The 19,353-nt window shown below is 40.1% G+C and overlaps 1 protein-coding gene across 2 annotated transcripts in view; it reads right to left on the minus strand.

The window, feature by feature from the left end:
- The window catches only part of trappc9 (trafficking protein particle complex subunit 9), a 323,945-nt gene that overhangs the window by 269,728 nt on the left and 34,864 nt on the right, over window positions 1-19,353 (minus strand). For both annotated transcript variants that reach the window (XM_033637215.2, XM_033637214.2), the window contains 2 exons: window positions 4,887-5,013; window positions 2,554-2,699 (listed from right to left, as the gene is read on the minus strand). In XM_033637215.2, the coding sequence (XP_033493106.1) occupies window positions 2,554-2,699; window positions 4,887-5,013 (273 nt within the window). The remainder of the gene's footprint in view (window positions 1-2,553; window positions 2,700-4,886; window positions 5,014-19,353) is intronic.

Consider the following 19,353-nt stretch of genomic DNA (forward strand, 5'->3'; position numbering starts at 1 on the left):
ATAGGTAACCTGGACTACCCTATGGCTAAACATTTCAAAGAACATCATGGCAATGACCCCTCCTCTGTGTTGGCTATGGGCATTGACCATATCCCTGAGGCAGATAGAAGAGGGGATAGACAGAAACGTCTCAATCAAAAAGAGGCGGAATGGATTTTCAAACTGAAAGCTACTGTATAACCAGGAATTAATGAGGACCTTGACCTCACTCCATTTTTGTAAATTAATACTTCCTATGTAAAGGTGCCCTGCTTCGTATATCTGTTTGCATATATTTAGTGTCTTTTTTCTTTTCTTTTTTTTCTTATTCTTGGTTGTCTCTTTTTTGTGTTTTATGTATATATTCTATTAATTTTCATATGTTATTTCTGCTTCTGAATGCAGTTTATGTATATATATTTTCTTGTTCTCCTTATAGAATTTGACCTATTGATGGTTTATTGTGATTTTTTCTAATTATATCTGTTATATTCTCAATGTTTGCCTACTGGCCCTATGATGCAGGTTTCTAGTTATGAGTGCATTGTGTAAAGGGAGTTTTGCTTATATGCCTGCAGTCTGGCAAATAGAGTGGTGATTGGCTCCACCCATGTCTGAGTAGGGCCTCATTTAGGCCACCTGTGAACCCTGCAGCTATATGCCCTGATGAAGGCCAGTGAGCATGGCCGAAACATGTTGGTGATTTTAATGTTCATCATGAACTAGCCATTTAATAAAGGCCTTTTAACTTTTGCACCAGAGAAGAGTTGCCTTGGATTTTGTTTTTTTCAAGATGTTCTACACTTCCTGACCAAAGAGCACCTTCCTGGATACCATGATACTGCAACCCACATGAGCACTTCATCTGCTGTTGTCTTCAAGAATAAAATCTAATTTCAAATTTTATAAACTGCTGATATATAGTGATTTAAATACAATTAAAGAGGGATGACAGCATCTGGCCAATATCATCCAACTATAAATAACGTAGAATAGAGAAAAGCCAGTGTCATATCACCTCACATAAGGACTCTGTTATGTTTCTGCCATGACTGGATGTTGTCAAGATCAATGACATGGGAGCTAGAATATTTCCAAGAACGCAAACCCTCCAATACTCTAAAAAACAAAGACTTAAATCCTCTACATCTGACCTGAGTTTGACTGTAAATGCTGCAGTACAAGCCTGGGACAACACCACCAGATACCAAGCATCGCCTGCTGTCTACAAGCTGTAGACTTCAGCGATATTGATAAAAAGTAGAAGCACTTTAAAGAGCACGCCACTGACTTAGCTCTGCACTCAGACTCATGATACAGCTTTTTAAAAGTAGCTTTTTTTGTGTGTGTAAAATCGATGACATTCTCCTTTGATTCACTCGTTGGTGAAGAAGCTCAGGAGAAAGCAAAATGTTGCCAAAAGCTTCTCAAAGCAGTCAGTTAAAAGTACTGCTGATTTTCTCCTATATGTAATACTGAAGTCTTTCAGGCTACACAATGAACCGCCGACTATATTCGAGTCATATCGTCCATCAGTGAATGCTGGTTTTCTTTCTACCTTCTGTTTAGACATGTCCAGGATGTATGCAATATCTTGAAACTGAAAAACACTTTCCAACGGACTGTACATTTGCTCAGTGATGATGATGATGATGATGATGATGATGGAGTGTGTGTTACAGCATAAATTAAAAGACTGTTATTTTCTTTTTCAGTCTTTCACTATGATTTAAAAGAAGCTAGTGGTATGTACATGTATGACAGTTGCACAAATAAAGATGATTTACAACATACCGTAAATTACACAAGCAGCAGGAACGATCCTCGGAGATTCATTCATTCATGTAGTTTAATTTGTGTGACGGCGTTGTGTGTAGATATGGTCATTCATTTCATTCATGTAATGTATTAATGTGCCATCAATCTTGTTGATTATAAAATGTTGTTTGTTTGTTTACTGACTTGTCGGCTCGATAGCGGAAGCTATATTTCATCGTTATGTGTGAATGAAATGATTTAAAGTCATGATTTGGGTTTAGTAATGGAAGTATTTTATTATGTGACTGGGTAAGTAATTTAATTCATTGATGGGCTTTATGATTATTAGTTGTAAATACTGATTTTGTTTGGAATTAAAAGCTAGAATAAAAATAATTCAACAATTATTACAAATATTATTGGAATAATTATCATTTAAAACAAAGCATTTATATATTTTTTAAAAAAAAAATACAATAAATACTTGGCACAGTATAAGATTGATTATATTAACAAACATATTTAACATGAAAATATGATGTTTTAATTCAATCATTAATATCTCAATTAAAACTAAGTGATTTGTGTTATTTAAGACATGGAATTACTGATTGAATTAACTGACAGGATTTATGTTTCTCTCTTTGAGATGTCCAATGTCCTCTGTTGTGGTCTATGCTGGGTCGGGTTCAGACGGACATTGAGGATGAAACCCAAAAGAAACTCACCAGTATGGGTCTGTGTGTGTGTGTGTGTGTGAGAATGTACAGAAGGCTGAGAAGTGCACGGACACAACAGAAATGATGATGGACTCACCGATCTTCTTGCAGCGTTCCTCTCCTCTGTTGTGCATGATGATTGGTGAGTAGATAAAGGGGCTGGCGGTGGACATATTCTGTCCCAGCAGGCCTTTCACTTTGTGAGGACGCAGACTGACGGGCAAATTGAGGAGCTTCACTGACCTAGTTTGGACATCACAGGAAAAGACATGAGTAAGTGTGTATTAACGGCACATTTCACACCAAAACTGATCATCTCGCCCTCATGTCAAGAGAAAAACTGGTGATGTTTTATCGTGTCCTTTGTATTGTGAGTTAGTTGGTGCATCTTTAGAGTAACAACAGCTTGGGCTTTATAATCCAGATATTTGTGATGAATATTTGTGCACACTGCGAGAGATTTATAACACCACTCTTTGTTTAAGGTTACAAGGTCGGCAAACCAATAAAAACAAAAGCACAGACGCTTGAACAAAGTGTCTGCTCCTCAGTTTCAGGGACCTATTAACTCATTCACAGACACAATGCCAATGTAATCCAGTAGATAAAGACTCCTGCACAGAACCTGCAGTCCTGGAGGAAAGTTACTGTTGCTCATTAACATGTCAAAGTCTTTATGGTTAGGCAGGCAATAATAACTTCTGTGATCAAAGGGGCGCAGGCGTGATAAGAACTTGCACGGTATGAGATTGCTGCTTGTTCTTGAGATTTTCAGCAGCGCTTTGGAAAGCAGAGCTAAATGGTAAACAAACATGGCAGCACACCGGTAAGGTAAGACAACACGTTTACATGTTGTTTTCTATATGTTCTCTGACATTTATCCTAACGATATGAGGCGGTCTTTGTGGAAAAAAAGCTTATTTAGTGGACTAACTTTGCACTTGAAGGTTGCCCGTTCACTTACGTTTTAACAGGTCTGATGCTACTATGCGCCCCGGCTGTATCTAGGCTAAAAGCTAACATGCTAACTATTATTTTTATGTCACTAGTCACTTGAAACAAATTTAGGACGATAGGAGACAGGTTGAAATAAACCGAAATTTCCCTTTAAGTTACCAGGTATTCAATGAAATTCAGGAAGGCAATCCAGGCACTTAAAGGAAATATCAAAAAGCCTTTATTGTAGTGGCGAAATCATTAAAAGAGCCAACATGTTTCAACCACTGCAGGTCTTCGTCAGGGCTTTCAAAATATACAACACAGGTATGGCCCCACCTATGTAGTGGCAGGAACCAATCAGAGGCCATCACATGACCCATATAATGGCAATACAATAAGACAATAATGAAAAAATAACAAGCTAATAAAATTAAAAAAAAACACAGAGTGACATGATCTAAGATACCCAGAAAAAATATATTTAAGTCTACACTACACACCTGTCATAACCCACAGGCTGTGAGAGAAATGATGAAGCTTGTAGAGAATAATGACAAATAAAAAAAAACACGTGACGTCTATGTCCTCATTGAGACCAGGATACTTTAAGGCAGGTGTCCAAACTTTTTTTGAATGGGGGCCAGATGAAACAACGTGAAAATACCTGGGGGCCAACTGATTCTCCCGTCAAATTGGTTTTCAAAGAACAAAAAGTGAGACAAATGCAACAATTTTTATCTTTTAATGAACTATTACTACTTGATGCCTGTCTACAAAGTGTATGATAGTCCTGTCATTGTGAGGTAAAGGGTAAAAATGCAAACTGATCTTGCTGGATCAACCATTATTGTGTAAAGGGCCACATGTGGTATATTTTGAAAGTCAAGCCGAGGGCCGATTGAAATTGGTCTGCGAGCCACAACTGGCCCCCGGGCCAGACTTTGGACATGCTCCAAAGACTGCTTAAAGCTTATTAACACTGAACATGTCTCATGTCCAAATTGCACCAAATTTGACATAGCACGTTTCTTGGTCCCCAGCAATGCACCCACCAAGTGTGAAGTAGATCAGATGAACAGCTAACGAGATATGCAAAGGACACACCCACACAGAGAAAGAGATTTCTTGCTAGTTTTGTTGACAACTGTAAATTCCATATGAATAATCCAAACAACTGAGAGATTCTCAGCAATTTCAAAAGAGAACAAAATTACCCAAATTTATAAATGTTTTTTAAATGAACTCCATGATAGATTGATTAGCGGAAGGCCTAATTTCAAAGCAATTGACATTAAAGCACCAATTATATATTCAGGGCTTTTCATGCAATAATTCAGCAGTAATGGCTACTGACAAACTGACAAACTTTAATGTTCCAATGGTATAATTACTCCAAATGTATAATTTGGATGATATGTTTGCCAAGTTCAAAACTGAGCCAACATGTGACAAGATACATGAAAGCTACAATCAGTCGCACTCCTGTCTTACCGGACAATGGGGAGCTTTGTAAAGGGCACCGGAGGGAGCTTCAAGCCATCAGGAAGGGTGATGACCTCCATTCCACCTGGACACTTGGAGGTGTAATTCTCCAGACTCTGGGTCACTTCTTTCTTCTCTATAAACACAAAAGCACACAACAGCAGGGAAATCAATGAGGCAGGGGTACATAAAGAGGTCCATAGATACAATTATCCAAAGATCAGGCAGCAACAATTATGACATAACACATTCCACTTTAAAGTTCCCCACACCCACATAATCCGAGTCTCTGCTGCAGAGAGTTCATCTTTGTGTGTGATATAAATTAACCCGACATTAATGACCTGTGAGGTGTCTCTCTCTCTCTCAGCAATAACAGCCTCAGCCTTCAAGTAAAATTTTAAGTTTTATTGTACCATCAATACTTTTTGTGGGAACATTACTGCTCACCCAGCCAAAGAATTTGCTTTGGCACTGCAAGTTTCAAGAGTGTCCATCAGGAGGAGGACATTAAAAAGGATTGCAAAGATTTCATAGATGAAGTCCTAAAATTTCAAGCCTTTTGTATTAACGTGAAGTTTGCGTGTTTCTCCACATCATTGTACATTCAATGGAAAAATACTACAGATATAGATTATATGCTTATTGCATAATCCAAATCAGCTGTCTAAGATATACAGTATACAGCCTATATCCTCCTGAGACCCTGAGACCTTATACTTCCTTCTACTTAACTTAGACCTGTTGTCCTTGTTCGTGGACAGTTTTTGGTGTCATCTAGAGGTAGTAAGAGCGCAATACACTAATCATGTAAAAACAAGATGGCAGCCATGTCAGCTAAGTCCATCTGCAGCCGATCCCGACACAAAAGTGGACAAGGTCCAAAACCTGATCACATTTAATGATTGAAACTTGTTTTTTAATGATTGATAATGTTTGTAGTTTGATATGGCAACACATTTGACCAATTTTAGCAACAGTAACTAGCTAAGACACTGTTAATTAGGAGGTATTCATTTGAAGACGGTGGGACTTTATTGTCATCTCGTTTGAAGACATTGGGACTTTATTATCGTCCCGTTTGAAGACATTGGGACTTTATTATCGTCCCGTTTGAGGACATTGGGACTTTATTATCATCATCCCGTTTGAAGACATTATTGTCATCTCGTTTGAAGACATTGGGACTTAGTATCGTCTTGTTTTAAGACAATGGGACATTATTGTGTCGTTTGAAGACATTGAGACTTAATTGTCATCTTGTTTGAGGACATTGGGACTTTATTACTGTCTTCTTTGAAGACACTGGAGCTTTATTACCATCTCGTTTGAGGACATTGGGAATTTATAGTCATCTCGTTTGAAGACATTGGAACTCTAAACTCGTCCTGTTTGAAGACACTTTTTTGTCATCTGTTTGAAGACATTGGGACTTTATCATCTCATTTGAGGACATTGGGATTTTATTATCATCTCATTTGAAGACATTGGGGCTTTATTATCATCACATTTGAGGACATTGGGACTTTATTATCTCATTTGAGGACATTGGGACTTTATTATCATCTCATCTGAAGACACTGGGACTTCATTATTGTCTCATTTGAAGACATTGGGACTTTATTATCATCTCATTTGAAGACATTGGGGCTTTATTATCATCTCATTTGAAGACACTGGGGCTTTATCATCATCTCATTTGAAGACATTGGGACTTTATTATCATCTCATTTGAGGACATTGGGACTTTATTATCATCTCATCTGAAGACATTGGGACTTCATTATTGTCTCATTTGAAGACATTGGGACTTTATTATCATCTCATTTGAAGACATTGGGGCTTTATTGTCATCTCATTTGAAGACATTGGGACTTTATTATCATCTCGTTGGAGGACACTGGGACTTTATTATCATCTCATTTGAAGACATTGGGACTTTATTGTCAAGTCGTTTGAGGACATTGAGACTTTATCATTGACAATGTTTAGTTTTTTATACTTATCAGGTCCCACTGATCCCAAATAGCTAGAAAAAATTAAAAATGTAAACCAAACAAAAGTCCAGGTCTCAGGAGGACATGAGATGAGAAGCTATTAACAGCCAAAAGTTTACATCCAAGGGTTTTCATGTTTCCTAACAATGGTAAAAATGTTCTAAGAAAAACAGTTAATATATGCACAAACTACAGGCCTGTAAATACAAACTGGAAGCCAGAGACCGACCGGCAGTACATCACAGTGAAGTACGGTTAGAGGAGTACAGTTAGAGTGAAGGAGTGGCGAGAGGGAAAGGAAGGTAATAAAGTGAGATCGAGATGGATAGATGGAAGGAAGAAAGGAATCAGAGGAAGAAGCGTAGAGAGATTAAAATGGCAAGAAATGGATGGGTGATAGCCGAGTTGTCCTCCTGGCTCAAAGCTTTTGTGATTGATGGCATATTTGTCCATTTTTCCCTTGTTTGCCATGTCTGAGTATTTGCAGCAGCCACTACTGAGAACAGTAGCTGTTTCTGTTCAGTGTTGATTCGGGGGCTTGATTTTCAGGGTGCCAACAGAGACAGAGTACCACTGGAATAGATTCACAGGGTGGTTTGTTATTGTTTGTCTTTTGACTTTCAGGATTACAAATTGTTACTTCTGACCTATTATTTCCCCTTTGCCAACAAAGTCCCAACCCATGATGGCAGGACAGAGTTAGTGCAGAAACATGATGGCCACCCTCCAGTCTCCCCCCAGTCGCACTGATAAATAAGTGGCTTGGTTTTAAACTGCAAAACCACTTATGCATTGTTAACTACACTGAACAAAAATATAAACGCAACACTTTTGTTTTTGCTCCCATTTTTCATGAGCTGAACTCAAAGATCGAAAACATTTTCTATACACACAAAAGACCATTTCCCTCAAATATTGTTCACAAATCTGTCTAAATCTCTGTTAGTGAGCACTTCTCCTTTGCCGAGATAATCCATCCCACCTCACAGGTGTGGCATATCAAGATGCTGATTAGACAGCGTGAATATTGCACAGGTGTGCCTTAGGCTGGCCACAATAAAAGGCCACTCTAAAATGTCCAGTTTTATCACACAGCAGCACAATGCCACAGATGTCGCAAGTTTTGAGGGAGCGTGCAATTGGCATGCTGACTGTGTGTTGTTCACCTCCAAGATCGTCTGAGACCAGCCACCCGGACAGCTGCTGCAACAATCGGTTTGCATAACCAAAGAATTTCTGCACAAACTGTCAGAAACCGTCTCAGGGAAGCTCATCTGCATGCTCGTCGTCTGATCTTGGAGGTGAACATGCTGGATGTGGAGGTCCTGGGCTGGTGTGGTTACATGTGGTCTGCGGTTGTGAGGCCGGTTGGATGTACTGCCAAATTGTCTGAAACGCCTTTGGAGACGTCTTATGGTAGAGAAATGAACATTCAATTCACGGGCAACAGCTGTGGTGGACATTCCTGCAGTCAGCATGCCAGTTGCACGCTCCCTCAAAACTTGTGACATCTGTGGCATTGTGCTGTGTGATAAAACTGAACATTTCAGAGTGGCCTTTTATTGTGGCCAGCCTAAGAAACACGTGCAATAATCATGCTGTCTAATCAGCATCTTGGTATGCCACACCTGTGAGGTGGGATGGATTATCTCGGCAAAGGAGAAGTGCTCACTAACACAGATTTAGACAGATTTGTGAACAATATTTGTGAGGACATGGTCTTTTGTGTGTATAGAAAATGTTTTAGATCTTTGAGTTCAGCTCATGAAAAATGGGAGCAAAAACAAAAGTGTTGCGTTTATATTTTTGTTCAGTGTATGTTAGCACCACTAACTGTTCTGATACTGCTAATGGTGCTAACTGAGCTAACAGTGATGACATAGTTAACAAAGCTAAAGGGGTTTTGCAGCTCAAAGTTAAGACGCTTACTCACCAGGGGGACCTGGGAGGAGACTGGAGGGTAGGTAAAATGTTTCCGTGGCAATGGCACCATGGGTCAGAAATAGCGTTACCGTCATTAATTGCCAAATGTGCCAATGCTAGCTAGCTCCTCCCAAGCTAACAATTGTGGTATGAGTATATTAAAGCTTTGTTATGGTAAAGCATAGTGCCAGTGCTACTACTAAAGGCAAGAGTAGCAGAAGTAACTTATAGACAACATGTGTAACTGGTCAAAAATAGTCCTGGCAGTTAATCCATTAATGGATAGCTGTTGACATCCCTATTTGTGGTGTGTTCAGTTGCAATTTCCACCATAAGGAAGATGTTTGCCAAATTGTCCTTGTCAGTAGTAGTTTTAGAGGTCAGTTGTATGTGTCAGGGCCCTTAGACAGTCACACCCACGGGGTTAAACAAGAAGAAAACATATTTTTGACTTGTTTCCAACCCGCTTTGCACCGAGCTTCCTGCCCAGACTAACACAACAAAGCACATCATTAGCCTGACAGCTGGAACACACTGTCCAGATAAGGGTTTTTTCCTTCTTCTTACACTTAATAAAAAGAGGGGAGAAAAAGGTGCAGCTCTTAACACTTCACATGACTCCCCAAATGAAAGGATCTCATCTCCAAGTGTCAACCGTCAAGACGAAGAACAGCAGTTGAAGGCGGGATGACAGGCAGTATGGGTAAAAGTTTGTTGCAAATTCTATTCTCTTAAATCTGAGCTTACATCACCTTGTCGAATGACAGAAGGGTAGGAGTGAGACACTTTTGAATTTTGCACCTGTAGAATCCGCCTCCATCTAACAAGCTTGTTTGCAGTTCTTCTTTCCCGGCCGCACTTTATTAAAGCTGCACTTTCAACAGCTTGACGTGACCAAACAGTTCATTCTGAATAAACAGTGAAATCATGCTTGTGCCATACAAGTTGGTGTGACAGTAATGAGAGGGCTCAGGTGTCCTGACAGCATCTTTTGTGCTTAGCCATATTAACGCCTCCCAATTTGTCAGGATACATCTAACATAATTTGTAAGGCAGCAGGTGTCAATTGAGTTCGTTTGGAAACTGTTTTGAAAGCGCAAGTTCCATGAAACGTAATATAAAATGAGGTGGGTTGGTGTGAGTGACAATCTGTGAAGAGCAAACAATGTATTGATTCATTTTCGATGATGCACACTAACCACAGTCTTCAGGTATGCTGTGATGCACAAAATGTTCTGTCCCCCAACCCTCATCCTTACTTCTTCGTTGATGTGTCTGCTCTGCTGTTTCCCCAAAATGAGTCATTATAGCTCCAGTTTTACTGTTCTAGATAACAATTCCCACTGTAGTTTCAGCTGGGTTCACAGTTTTACAGCTCTCTCTGTGTGTGAGTGCCACTTACTCTTTCAATTTGGTAAATGGCTTATTTCCATGTGTTCACGTTGCAGCCAACTTTATCTGTTGGGTCTGGGTCTGTTTTCACTCAGTAAGGCACACGACTGGGAGCTGCTAAGGCTGAATAAAGGACATAAAAGCTGCTTTTTGACGGGCACAGGAATCACGCCACTCCAAAGTCACTTCCCTGTAGTGCTATTTACCATACTAGATTGTTTTGGTGTGAGTTAATGAGCGTTAGAGATATGGACTTTAGAGCTGACTGCGTCTCTCAAATATAATGAAACTAGACGACATTCAGCTTGCGGTGCTCAAAGTACCTAAAAAATACATTTGAAAAACCCCACAGCAATGTCTCTTTCCAGAAATCATGATGCGGTTACTCAAGATAATCCATAGAGCTTGTTGTGAGCAGGTTCATGTAGGAACTATCTTCTTTCTACCAAACTACACCCACAAACCGTATCACCACGCAGAAAGAAGTGTGCATCTACCTCCAGCGCACCTAGCACCACTGAGCTAGCTAACGTTACAGCTCAAAGGGGAGGACACTATTGATGTTGTCACATCTTGCACTGTCACAAGCATGAGTTTCTCTTCCATGAGTAGATGCACACTTTCTTCTGTGTGGTGATATGGTTGGCAGGTGTAGTTGGGTAGCAAGAAAATAGTTCCCACATGAAACTGTTCACAACAAGGTATGTGGATTATCTGGAGTAACCGGGTCATGATTTCAGGAAACAGACATTGCTGTTGAGTTTATCAAATATATATATTTTTGGCGCTTTAAGAACCCTAAGCCAAGTGCCATCTGAAACAATATAGTCTATGGTTATGTGTAAAAAAAATATGCAGCAAGATGACTAGATTAAACTACAGGATACAGACTTTGGAATATCCAATCAGGGCCTTTGCATAAGGGACTGAAGTTGGGAAATGTATAGGTCTACCCCCTATTAGTCGACCAAACATTAGTCGACCAGAAAGGTCATTAGTTGACAAGAATTCATTGGCTGCTTAGTCGCAGAAGAAAAACAAATGTGAAACTCTATTCTGAGCTGCGCCTTGTCAAAATAAATCCAAACCTATATGACTGGACCATGTGGGAATTTAAATTGGTACCTGCGGTTATTCCACAGGCTAGTTAACAACATGTCGGGCAGGAAATCCAAAGTGTGGGATCATTTTGAGAAGGTGAAGGACGAACCCAAGGTGATATGTAAACTCATCTTCATTGGTCGACTACAAACATGACGTATCATCTGAAACATGGAAGTAGCTACATGCCCATTAGCCCACAGCGTCATCAACAGGCGGCTCGCTCAGTGTGTGACGTGCACTTGTAGATAAAATATAGGCCTATATTAATGAAGGTTCATTAGTACGGTTTTGTATTTCTCTGTAATGTAGCACAGTGTTAACAATGTTACTGATACTGTTCTTTCAAAATATATAATTTAATCATTACATTCATATCAGAAACATGCAGGAGACTAGTCGACTAATGGCCCTAAATGACGACTATCGGTCGACTAGGAAAATTCAACGTCAGGGGCAGCCCTATAAATGTTATCCAACTCTGCCAGAGCCAAAATCCCTACAAATATGATGAGAAGCATGGATGAAACTGATGCAGGTATTGGGGCAGTTATAAATCACGTGACTGATATACCTGCTTAAATCAGACCAATATGTGATCAAAGATAATTCTATTCATAAATCTTTATGCAATGTGTCTCAGTGTGAATGGACCCAAACAGAAACTGAGGGACTTGGAATGACTGCTGCATGATGACTGATGTATATGTAATTGTAACTGTAATTATATGTGGTTAACAGGCAACAAATTGGCATGATAAACAGGAAGTCAAGTATAAGCAGACAGGTAAATCACACATAATAACAGGCCATTTAAGTCTGGGGAAAAACAGCAAACAAGAAGCCGAAGTCAGACTGAATAATGGAGTGATAACCGAATGGCAAATCAGGCAATAATAACTGAAAGTTTATGGCCTTCAGCTTTGAGCAGGTCCTTAAGTGGCACTGCCATTATTCTCCTGAATCTTTTAAAGATTTTCACAGTTTGACAAAACCAAAAAAAAAAGAAAAACCTCGGCAGTAGAGCGAAGGCCCCCCTGAGATTCCTATATTTGCTGTGCTTTGAGACTCATCATTCATAGACACTGTTTTATAGATACTTCTGGGAAGAGGTGAGCTTCAAATACCTTTAATGACAGCGCAGACAATGGGAACATTTTCAAAGGGAGATTTATCAAATTATATTGTGAAATGAAAACTACTGACAGATCACAAACAGACATATCAACAGTTTTATGAATAATTTAGATTTTTCTGGTAATTCAAGAAAAGGCCGACAAAAAACACTGGAAGTGAAACATAAATCATCAAAATAATAAAAACCTCAGTTAAAGAAGTAATCATAGTAGACTGGAAGCTGAGCAACTGAAAGGTGACATTAATCTTTCTGGTATGAAATTCACTATTTATAGGTAAGCAATATCAAACTTGTTGACATGTTGACTTTTTCCTGACACAGGAATACTCCTTCTCGCTTAATTTGGCATCGACAGTGTTTTGATGCATTGGATATGCTGAATGTGCATATTAAGGCAGTACAGGAGGAGGTGCACATTAATAATCGTCCAGGACTGTAACATGCTCATGTTTAACCCAAACAATGTGTCATGTGACTGCAGTTGGTTCGGATCAAGGTCGGAACATGTTCTCACCACAAACGAACCGCACCAGAGTTGGTTTGTAACCGGACTGAGACCACCTCTTCAAGAAGGTCTCAGTGTGGTTGTTTTGGTGCACACCTGAGTGTGATTGCTGTGTTCACACCTGCCCAAACGAACTGCACTTAAGCCTAGTTCACATTACACGATTTTCACCACAATTTTGACGTCGCAGAGGATCTTGAGAGCCACCTTGGGTCGGAGGTGAGTCGGCAGATAGTCTGCCACGACAAGTCCTCATGTGTGAACAAGCCTACGAGCAAGTCGCCCCCTCGTCTGTGACTGGGACTGGATATCTGGCATGCTAGAAAACTGGAGAAGTGTGACACAACTGACAAAGAGCATCAGCCAATGAGAGGCGGGATATGTCCCACGTCAGCACGCGGGAGGACGGAAGAAATGTGAGGAGGACAAGCCGCAGGGTTGCCAGGTCCGCTTATTAGCCACGACTTTGGGCTTTTTTTTTTTTTTTTTTTTTGATGTCACTTACAAATATTGTCAGTCGCGGGTTGCGGTTTTTTGGGCTTGTTTCTAAAGTGGAGTTGCTTATTTGGGCTTGCTCTCTAAATGTTGCCTTTCTCTATATATATCCGTCGCTTCTTTTGGGCTTGTTTCCATAGCCCTGGTTGCTTGTTTCTCTCCCAAGATCTGGCAACACTGACAAGCCAGCAAGCAACAACTAGACTCACAAGTCATTCTTTAGACGCTTTGCTTAACTAAAGACTGATGTCTTTCCCCCTGATTTTGTGTTTAGATGGGCGGATACAATTTCAGAGTTTAAAAAAACTCCCTACGTTGCAGAACCAATAGTAAATCTGCAGGGCGGTCCTTCGGCGGCTCGCTGAACTCTTGTGCTCGTAAACATAGTCCGACTGCGTTAAAAGTTTTAAACAAAGTCGCTGTAAGTCCTTCATTTCCACAATCTTGTGGACTGAGCACACGTTTGATAAAACAGAGTTAAATCTCTCGGCATCCATTTTCAAGCTCTCTGTGTGTTTGTTTCCTTGCGGACAAGAAAAGGGGGAGCGCACATTTCCGGGAGGGCGTGTCCTTTTCAAAAATGCAAGAGGTGTTGCTTTGTTGCCGGCCGTTTTCTCCGGTGTGTTAAACACACTTTAGAAAGGAGCGTCCCCAGACTATCAGAAGGCGGAGATCTCTGATTGTCTGGTGGCGAGACTAAGCAGCAACAACAATGGCGGCATCCACAGGATCACAGGGAGCGTGTTGTGTTTGGACCCAGTCCCTGGAGGCAGATCTGATTCAACACTGGGAACAATATCCATGCCTTTACGATGTGTCGTCTTTAAGTTAAAATCCGTAGTTTGGTGACATCACCACATTATCTGGGGCTCTGTCGGCGAGGGCTCGGTGGAGAAATCTTGTGGTGTGCTCACACAGGTCGTAACGCAGTCGGTGAGACTTCCGATGACAGAAACACATGTCGCCAGGTATGAACACTCAAAAGACTACGATAGTCTCTGTGATGCAAAATCAGAGTGAACATCGTGTAATGTGAACTAGGCTTTAGGGGGCAAACAAAGTTGAGTTCGATTAAATTGAACCAAACAGGGCAGGTGTGAAAGCACCCTCAGACAAGACAAAGCTCCCCCAGAGCCACAGAACACATTATACAACTGTTTTCACAGGCTAAGTGGTTGTGAAAACTCTTACTGACTTGTAATCTTTATGGATAGGACCAGTGTAGTGCCACTTGAACCTTACCTGTCATCCACAACTGCTTTCAGGCTGTATGAGGCCGCTCCCTTTCAGTTAAAACTCCTACGGCCATATCTAAGCTGCAGGAGAGACGATGAGTTCTAACTGCTGCCTCAGCTCATACATCTACATCAAGCTGTTTGCTGAAGCTTAGTATTCTACACATTCCTACGGCAAATCAAAACAGCATTTTAAATGTATTTTAAATTGCAACAGAGATACATCCCTGGCTGCAATGAGCAACAGCAGAATTATAATGCTAGTTGTTTTGGTTGCTCACAGCGGTGAGTCAAAAAATGAGTAATTTGTTGTTGGAGGAAATATTTTCAGAAATCTCTACAGATAGATGTGCAAACAGAATTGTTATGTGAAAGTTTATGCAACCAAGCAAACAACCTCTACTCACAGCTTCGGCAAGATGGGGATTAATTAAGTATGTGAACAACTCTAATTAAATGCAAGTACTCACAACAAACTTCGGACAAATGGCAAAATGTATTTCTTTCTTTCTTAATTTATCAATACTGCTAAACTGATGTGGTGCCTGTGACTGCAGGAGGTATACCTGTGCCTGTAAAAAAAAATGTATAACAATGTCCATCATTACAAAGGTAGAGCGTGGGCACAGAGAACGAACATTCATATCTCATGAAATGTGAGTTCAGGACTTCATCTGCACTTGGTATAACTATTGCAAGTCTGCAACCCCTTAACAACTATATCTTTTTAATACGTGGAGAAGTGAAGTGAGTCATTTCCCCAAAATGATGCAACAATTTCACCGGTCATTGCAACTGCAATGTAAACATCACTTTTTTTTCCTAAAAATATAGTGATGTTTGGTTTCAGTTGTTCTCCAGCTTGAGGATCACTAATTGGTGGTTAGGGACAGTTTCCCGAACACCTAATCAAGAACATGATACACAGACACATTTCCTGTGTTCCTGTGTTGGGTCAGTAACACCTGCTGGCACGTCTCCCTGTGTACCTTACTGTATCAGCCACATCACATTTTCCCAAATGCTGTGTGCTACAGAGTTGAGGAGCACTACGAACAGCAGCAGCACCAATCAGTCATGATGTGATTATCACGCTGCTGTTAATCTGGCAGCCAGCGGGGTAAAAGGTAATACAGGTCAAACACAGCACGTCAAAACAAGCACATGTCCAAATTAAAGTTGTGATCAAAACTTTGATGATGACAAAGGGATTGTATGCATGCTCTGTAAGCATGTCAGTGATCTTAAAGAGAATCTTGTGGCCTTAAATGCAACACTTGGATTAACATGGAAGAATGACAGCCATGACAGTTGGCCTAAACTGCACTAAGGCTGCAATTCAGTGAGGAAATAAGAGACACCTTACGAGGCACCAGGGACACCACCATTTATTTTTAACTTTTTTTAACTCGTGCAAATTTGAAAGCTAAAATATTTTGTGTTGACTCACTTTATATGCGTGAATAACTTGCATCATAGGCGTGTAAAATCACTAAATCGATGAATGAATTTCTGCTGGTACATCCTTGGCGTCATTAACCCCAGCGGATCTCCATTCTGATTGGCTATCCTCGTGCTACTCAGTCGCTGAAGTTCAGATTTTTCAACTTTTGCCAATAAATAATAATAATGCAAAATCGCACTACTCGCTTTCTCCATGAAGCTTAATTTGCATATTTCCCATCATTCACGTCGCGGCTATCACACTGCCCAGTGGGAATTCAAGTCTCATTGCGTCTTCACGTTGTCTTTGCACGAAATTCACTCACACAAAATGTTTTATTCACGCCTGGTGTGAACTCAACATTACATATCAAGATAGTCACTCTGTAAAGAGAAATTGAGCATTATGACCTTGTCGCAAAAAGTGTATGTTCATGGTATGTATATGCGTGAGATACACAAAAATAAAACAGGTCTGTTTTGTATTCATTTTATTTCTATTTAACTTTAATTTCTCATACCGTCTAAAAATTAGTCGAAATCCAGAAAAATTAAAAACATGTTTACAAAAGCAGTGTATAGCTACCTTACGATATTTATGAAAGTCTGATGGGTTCAATTTTTTTCTGAGTGAAAACTATCATCTTAGAAAAAAAGTTTAAATGTAGAAAGATTGGTTACCATAGCAGCCAGCCCAAAATGTATATCTATGGCTTAAAACAGTGGTTGCAAACTGGTCCAGCTAAAGGGTCCAGATTTCTCCTAAGTTATTAGTTCAAGGTCCACGCAGTTTAATACATTCGGCATCATACTTCTGTTTGGCCATGTCATCGAGCTAGCTAACTGTCTCTGTCAAGAAGCTGTCTATTGGTCACAAATTCCACAGCAGAAAAACGGCACTTCAAAATGAAAGCTCAACACCGGAAAGTCACTATACTTAAAAAATAAAGTGTGTTTTTTACAAACTTGACACGTTTGCAAGTCACTTGCAGTCCATTCAGAATGGATCATCTTAACTAACATCAGGTTAGGAAGATGTAATCAATACATAACTGAGACCTCCACTAGCCATACTGCTCTATTCAAGTTGCACATTCGTAAGATTTTAGCTTTGTCTGCAACAAAACCCACAGAACAGAAGTGAAGGTGGAAGGTGGATTATTGCAAGCAATGTTTCTGTAAGTTACTAGCCTAATAACTAACTCAGAATGCTGCTTTGCCGCTTTTTGACTTGGATATATTCTAGTAGGCACCCCTGTCCTCAGTGTTGTGGTTCACACGTCACAAGACATACAGATTGGGGATTTCTCGGAAAGATCGGAAAGGTCTTGTAGTGCGTGACCCCCTGTAGCCGGTCAGACATGTAGTAAATCCAGAACCAAACCAAGACTCCTGATAAACAGACAGGAAGTTGTGTGAATATTATAGCCATCAGTGACAACTTAACTTTCCTGAACCAAAAGTCTTAATAGCTTCACTCACACATTCTACAGCCCTGTTTAAAATTTCAGCAGTTCTGTTTCAAGGGTTTGTCATGTCTAGGGGAAACAAGAGATTTCTCATAACTTCTCCTCATTTGCTTTAACCTCATTCTGTCTCCCTGACTGATTTCACTCTCTCAGGCAATCCTGAATATCAGCTGTGACTAACCCTATGTGATCCTGGTCACCTTGTCGTGACCCAGAGGAAGAGACGTTCAGCATCTCTTTCAATTCAAGTTCTGCTAAAAACAAAATGAGCTATGTTTGATGATGCCAGCCAAGATCTGAAAAGATACAACCAGCCACAGAGAGGCCTTGGAAGAAAATAAAACAATTCACAGATGTGCCCTGTGGGTGACATGATGACATTAAAACAGTAAAGAGTGGCATCCAGCCTAAAAAGAAAATGTATCCTCTCTCTACAATCAAGGCAATGTAATCAAGATTTTCAAAAATGAAAAAGACTTAAGCAACCAAAACTAATATGTGATGTTAATCAGAGAGACAAGATCTTCTAATCATCTCTTTCTATTTTTAGTTCCCTTTCAATTAAACCCTTTTTTATAGTAGCTCAAACAAATTAAAAAACTCCCGCACACAATTACATGCCCATGTTTTTCATAGCACCTTTGATATTACCGGCATCACGACAGATATTCATTATCAGTGAAAATGTACCTTGCTCCATGAAGTATCATTTGATGACAACGGTCACTGCTGTTTAAAAATTCAACATCATCTTCTACACAAGATACTAATTTGCAAAGTTTTGAATCCAATCTGTATTCACTGTGACAGATCGTCTTCACGAGCTGTGTTACTGCTTTATCATCTTTTCTTATCCTTACATAATAGGCGATGAGTTACATGATTGTTGTGTTGTACAGGTCAAAGGATGGAGACTTCTTAAGTTCCACATAGGGTACTTTTCCATAGATGCACTTGTCCCATGTACTGACCAAATATTGTGTCACCCATTTCTATCTCCGCACCAGTTCAATAATATGTTGGCCTGAAACCACACGACCATACACCACAATCATCCATATGAGAATGCTGCGTTAGCTTGCATGTATTATACACTGCCTGGCCAAAAAAAAAAGTCGCCACCTGGATTTAACTAAGCAAATAGGTACGAGCCTCCTATTGGATAATTACTGCATGGGCGATTATCTTTCAGCTGGCAACAAGTTATTTAACCCCAACTGGTGCAATGAGTTGCTTCTCATTTCCTAAACAACCATGTCGAAAGACACATCCCGTGGTCGTGGAAAAGATGTTAGTCTGTTTGAGAAGGGTCAAATCATTGGCATGCATCAAGCAGAGAAAACATCTAAGGAGATTGCAGAAACTACTAAAATTGGGTTAAGAACTGTCCAACGCATTATTAAAAACTGGAAGGATAGTGGGGACCCATCGTCTTCGAGGAAGAAATGTGGCTGGAAAAAAATCCTCAATGATCGTGATCGGCGATCACTTAAATGTTTGGTGAGATCAAACCGAAGAAAAACAACAGTAGAACTCAGGGCTATGTTTAATAGTGAAAGTAAGAGCATTTCCACACGCACAATGCGAAGGGAACTCAAGGGATTGGGACTGAACAGCTGTGTAGCCTTAAGAAAACCACTAATCAGTGAGGCTAACCGGAAAAAAAGGCTTCAATTTGCTAGGGAGCATAAAGATTGGACTCTGGAGCAATGGAAGAAGGTCATGTGGTCTGATGAGTCCAGATTTACCCTGTTCCAGAGTGATGGGCGCATCAGGGT

The sequence above is a fragment of the Epinephelus lanceolatus genome, chromosome 16 (genome assembly GCF_041903045.1).
Source record: "Epinephelus lanceolatus isolate andai-2023 chromosome 16, ASM4190304v1, whole genome shotgun sequence".
In the NCBI taxonomy this organism is placed as follows: Eukaryota; Metazoa; Chordata; class Actinopteri; order Perciformes; family Serranidae; genus Epinephelus; species Epinephelus lanceolatus.